We start from the raw sequence: 6,192 nt of genomic DNA on the forward strand, positions 1-6,192 counted from the left end.
GGGGCGGGTTGACCCGCGAACCCAGCTCTGTCTCGGACCACAGTCCACGTTTAGTATTGAGATTTTCGGTTGTGGTGTCTTTATCATTATCCTTATTACTGTTATAGAGTTGTTAGCCTTAGACTGTAACATGTTTCATGTTCTATCCAACAACGTAGACTAGTATCTTGTATATTTGAAAAAAAAAAAAAAAAAATCTTGTATATTTGAGCTTCAAGAGTTTTGCTTTTCAAACACTATACTCTAAATTATTCTATCAGATAGTTAAATGCAAAGGTAGACACATAGTAGACACTCAGAGTTTTGAAAATATTCAATAGTTCTCTTCTCTATGCTTCATCTAAATTAACATGATTCGCACTTGTTCCGTCACCACCAGATATTCAATTTGTTCGTAGAAATAAAATAAAAAAGTAGTAAAATTTTGAAAATATTGTAAACAATAACATTTTATTATAAAATAAAATAATTATAAAAAATTAGTTAAATAATTAATTTAGTGAAAATACTATAAATTTTATAAAGATAAAAATAGTTAAATAATTTATATATAACTTTTAATATATGTATATACATATATAATTATTTATTATTTATGTATCGATATTTATATTAGATCGGATATGGATATCCGTTTTCAAATTTTTGTTTTTGTAATTTGTTATATTTTAAATGGATGTTGAATATTTATATTTGATTTGAATTACTTATATCTAAATTTCTCAAATTGAATTGGAAGAAGTTTTATCTACCCCAAGTTAAATGTTGGAAAAAACAGACGGAATCTTTTAAAAGGGGATATTGACACTAGGAAACATAAAACAGTAACATGTTTTCAATTATTGAATTAACGTTAACTTAAAGAAGACACATTTATAATATATGGCACACTTAGAACAATAAATCACGAACGTAACCCATCAATCATTCAACGGAAACAGTTTCCTTTCAAATGGCTGAAGCCTATTATCAGACAACCTAGAGCTGTAGGCAGAGCTTTTATACTCAGACCAAGTGAACTCTTCGTACAAACTCTCGTCCTCGTTGTTCATAAGACAAGTCAATGGAGAGATTCTTTGAGTCAACGAAGGTCCAGCAAAGTAAATCATAGAAACCCTAGATGTCATGCTGTTCGTTAAAACCCTATGCTTCACGCTCTTGAATCTCCCATTTGTCAACACCTGCGAGATCAGCACACAAAAAAAAAACACAAAAGGTTTAGATCTTATCGGTTTAAAGCATCAAAGAATACTTAACTATTAACCAACTCATTGTGGGTTTTTTTTTGACGAAAGAGACCCGACTAGCGCCTCATGGTGGTTTACTTATTGAAAGATTCATCAAACCTGGAGAGTGTCGCAGACGTTGAAGAAGAAGGAGGACGGATCTGAAGGGACAGATATCCAGGAGCCATTAGTTAGATTGATTTGGAAACCAGAAGTGTTGTTAGACCTTAAGACAGATAAGATTTGAGGATCAGTGTGTTCTCCAAAACCTATCACATTGTTGCCACCATCGATATTTTCGTTGATGAGAGGGCATGGTGGATAATGATTAAGTCTGAATTTCGAGTCACTGTTTTGATCAGAGACAAGCTTGCTAAGTGTGTTCCTCGGTTTGATCCCTAACCCATCAGTCATCATCTCCAAAACATCACATGTCATTTTCCTCATTGATGTTGTGTACTCCAACACTGCGTTCCTGCATAACGAAAACTTGAGTGTGAGTTTTTAAACTAGAAGCGGTGAAAAATATATGGAGTCACAAAACAAGAGACTACGAAAAAATGATCATCTTACATCACATAAATGGTATCACAAAAATAAATGATTTTAGTTTAGATTACTTCTTGTCCAAAAAAGGGTTTAGATTACTTATTAATAAATGATACAAAATATTACACTATCAAAGAAAAATAATATAAAATGTGTTTAAAAAAAAAACAAAACATAATAATATAATATGTAGTTACAAATGTCCCGTGAAGTTTTAAGGACAACGGCATCTCAAAACTTCGAATGTGATGAACGTAACAAACAAACAAACAAAAAAAACGAGCCATAAAGCAGTGAAACAGACAGAACATTAACTATATAAATAGAGTCATAGAGGAAAAAGACAGAAGCATGGACCAGGTGAAGAAACATAGTATAACAATGAAAGGTGTTAACTAAACAATTAGGGATAAGAAAACAACAACGTTGATTCCAACCTTATAGTTTCTCGGTTATTCAAGAGAGCCGGAAGGAACGGATCCGAACCGATATCAAGATTGACATTCATCAACAAGTACTCAACCCAACCAACGTCACCATTCCGACCAATCTTTCCGTTCCCGTATCCAAAGGGATAACCTGCGACTTGGTTTTTGTCGGACGTGGGCAATGAGAAGAACTCGACAGCCTCGTGTTCCAAAACAGATACTAGCTCCGAGGGTACTCCATGGTTGATCACCTTGAAGAACCCAAAGTCTTCACAGGCTTTTACCAGGGCGTGTTTGGACTCTGGGTCAGAGATATCTATAACCGGGATTGGAGAAAACACGGATTTTGGTTCTTCGACCGGTTTAGGCAATATCGTCATTGCTATAAATGTATGTTTCACAGTTTTCATTTTTTCTGGTGTCACTTTTAATAGCTTTTGAAGGATGATACATCGAGTTATGTACTCGGACGAGTGTGTATATATAGCAGAGAAGAGGAGAGGATAAAAGCTAACAATGACGTACGAATATGATCAAACTATTCAAAACTAAGCTCCTAAATTCAATTATTTTCTCTTTAATGTATCGACATCAATAAAATTAATTTTGGGGACAATAAACTTTTGAATTGCTCTTCCATCATGTCGATATTTTGTTTGTTTTTCCTGTGCTGGTATTATTAAGAACATTTTCATTGATAATAATAACATGAAAATTTTAAGATTTAGAACAGGTTAAAAAAACTACTCAAAGTGAGATAAATGGTTTAAGGGTTTTATGGGCATCTAAGAACATCATTGTGGTATGGTTTTAAACATAGTTTTAACTCTATTATATTAACATTTTAATATAATTTTAGTTATATAATTTATTTAAAATTTTGAAAAATTACACATCAATAAAATAACAAATGGAGAAATAATCTCTCATTATTTTAAGTTTTTCAAATGAAAACAGTTATCTAGAGTCCGTTAGTGTTCCACGTCGGCTATATATTATACGTTGCCTTGGTTTACATAGTTAATGGCAGGACGAGTACACATATTATATATATTGAGGTGCAAAGTAGTAATGGACTATGTGTACATTATCGGAGCTTATCCTGTAAGTGGTAGAATTACTTTAGAATTTGGATTAATGTTATTTCATAATTTGGCTTCATGTTGGAAGTGTGTGAATTATGTGTGTTCATTGTTTCTCGTAATGCTTTTTTCTCTACACTGAAATATGTACATAAACTTCAAAGAGGGATACATGGAGAAATGCTAAGAGCATTATTAATGGAGGGTTCTTAAGATATATGTTTTTAGTGTAATATAAGAAATCGTATATTAATTTTTAACTAAAAAAACTAAGAGCTCCATCCTAAAAACTCCAATTAATCATGTTCTAACTTCTAAAAACATTTTTAATGGAGGTTTCTTAAAGAATTTCTTAACATAAAAGAAAAAGAAAATAACTACAAAAAATAGAGTGTCATAAAAGTTCTTAAATACGAGATTTGTAGAAACTCATATGATACCATTAGCCACTTGTCTCTTTTGCATCAGTTGATTTTTAAAAGAAACTCATATGATAATTTTTTGAAGAGTCATCTTTTCGGTTGGATTAGATATATTGTTTTTAACTAGGGAAATTAGAATGCATATACATATCAAAACCAAAAATCAAGTTTATAACCACAATAACTCTTTGGCTATGATATTCTTTATATAATATGTATAAAGACAAAAAGTGTCTTTCATTCCACTGTTTCATTGTCACTCTCACTTACATCGTTGATCTCATTCTTTTTTCTTTTTCAAAATTTATATTGATCTTTGTTCTCTTTCTTTTAATTTATCTTATGATCATTTACAAATTTTATCAAACTCTTGGAAAGTGATACTTCGCATGCCGTGTAATCATCTGATCCAACAATTGTGGATGATCACTTTTTTCATATCTTTGTTTGGGTTTACAATTTTACTATTTTTCAATATATGTGGATTGAGAAACAGAGGATGCGTAGAACTATTAGAGAAGATGAACAGTACACGTTGCGTTATACTATTCCATTTGATAAACATAAAATAGTATAATGCAACATGTATTGTTACATCATCTTCATGTCTTGTCCTCTTCCTCCGCCTCCTCCTCCTCTTTTTTCATCCCCATCAGTTACTACAAAAGATCCCATATGTGGCATCGCCACGTTCAGTTGTTTCATCACCACCACCATCTTCTCCTTCTCCACCATCACCACACCCGTAATCTCCTTACCTCTTTCCAACATATCTTTTTCTCCTCTTCCACTTTTCGTGGTAGTTCTTCTCCTCCATCATTCATGGCAACACCCTTCAATTCCTCTGCAAATTGTATTTTTTCATAACTTTCATGATTCTTAACATTCACCTTTCACATTCAAATTTAGTACTTTTTGGTTTATTCTATTTGAAAAATAAAATAGAATTGTCATTTTACGATTTCTCTTTCTGAGTTTAAGAAAAGTGCTTGAAAACTTTTAATAGATATAGTATAGTTTAGTATAACATTTCCAAGCTATCACATTAACTTTGACCCCTCAATTAGTTAGATATTACGGGTATACACATAAATGAAAAACTTATGTGTTTGTGTCGAGTATTCCATACTATATCATAATCATATATATTATAGTCACGCAATGGATGAAACTCAACCTCGTAACTAAATTAATCTTTTATATGACTATACTATATGGTATGTAGTACAATATGACAACTTTAGCTTTAGAGTGTCAATATCACGTGCACGCGCCTTAAATGAGACTTTGATCACATTTGTGCGCAAATTGTCACATCCGCTGCTTTTAAATGTAGCATGTGTATATTTTTAATTGTTTTCTCTCTTATGAATATAGAGCAAAATCACCCATTTAACTATGCTAGTTAGGTTAAGTTTCAAAAAAAAAAACTATGTTGGTTAGGTTGAAAAAATATTTTTAAATATAATGACACAGTTTTATATAATAACAAAGTCAATTGATGAAATAAACTTTTACTTTAAGGATATATATTATTAAAATACTAAACCTAGTATAACAAATATATATCTACGAATGAAGTTTCAGTTAGAAACGTTAACAATAATAAAAAAATATGTACAAAGGTATATGAGATGCCAGGTAGGAAGCAATAACACCATAATTAACGGCACCCCTTAGCATTGGCTCTTAAGGGGTGGGATCCACATTTTTATTAAAATTCAGCTCTTCCTTCTCTTCCACAAAAAGCGAATCTGCTTTGGTTCTGGTACTGTTCGCGGGTTCCACTGACACGTGGCGGTCCGCGAATGATTCGTTTTTAATTTTAAAAAAAATTAGATAAAAAAAATTAAAGAAAAAGTTAAAAAAAATCAAGAACCCCCTTGGCCCCTACCGTTAATCATGCTCTAAGAGGAGAAACAAGTCTTCTGTTTAAGGATAAAAGATTCGAAAGAACACAGTTCGTATTTGTCGTCTACAATATGGTAGGTTCCTCGCATGTCCATCCCTTTAAAGTTGATGTGAACTTATAATAATGTTATGTTCTTTACAAAATAATAGTATTATATTTTCCATTCTTTTATAATGACCAGAAACAATAATAATTCTATTGGATTTGAATAATTTTGTTGGACGGAGTTATTGAAAGCATTTTTAACTGAACATCATTTTCTATTTCATACTTTATGCTAGGACAGGATTTTATCTAAGTTTATTCTGTTTTCAACTCGTCAATAAGTTAATAGCCAACACTTTCTTATAGATTATATGGTATATCTGGAAAATAAAAATGATAATTTTTTCAATGAGAAAGACATCTCCATAATCGATACTTTTATAACTAGTCTCTTCTAAAACAGAGAACTAAAAATAGCAAATATCAAAAAAGGAGGATGAGGATGCAAAAGCCAAATACGTCGATTCAGCTCTCTCCATAGATACCCAAAATCCCATCTGCTAAATTGATGCATCTGTACCGATCATC

General features: G+C 31.8%; 1 protein-coding gene across 1 annotated transcript; it reads right to left on the minus strand.

The window, feature by feature from the left end:
- Positions 1-830: 830 nt before the first annotated feature.
- LOC106298976 (gibberellin 2-beta-dioxygenase 1) lies at positions 831-2,697 on the minus strand. Its single transcript, XM_013735102.1, has 3 exons — positions 2,213-2,697; positions 1,347-1,701; positions 831-1,181 (listed from the first exon to the last, which is right to left on the minus strand). The coding sequence occupies exons 1-3, from the start codon at positions 2,611-2,613 to the stop codon at positions 921-923; spliced, it is 1,017 nt and encodes a 338-aa protein (XP_013590556.1). The 5' UTR covers positions 2,614-2,697; the 3' UTR covers positions 831-920.
- Between the last annotated feature and the right edge of the window lie 3,495 nt (positions 2,698-6,192).

This window comes from Brassica oleracea, chromosome C6, assembly GCF_000695525.1.
Source record: "Brassica oleracea var. oleracea cultivar TO1000 chromosome C6, BOL, whole genome shotgun sequence".
Lineage (NCBI taxonomy): Eukaryota > Viridiplantae > Streptophyta > Magnoliopsida > Brassicales > Brassicaceae > Brassica > Brassica oleracea.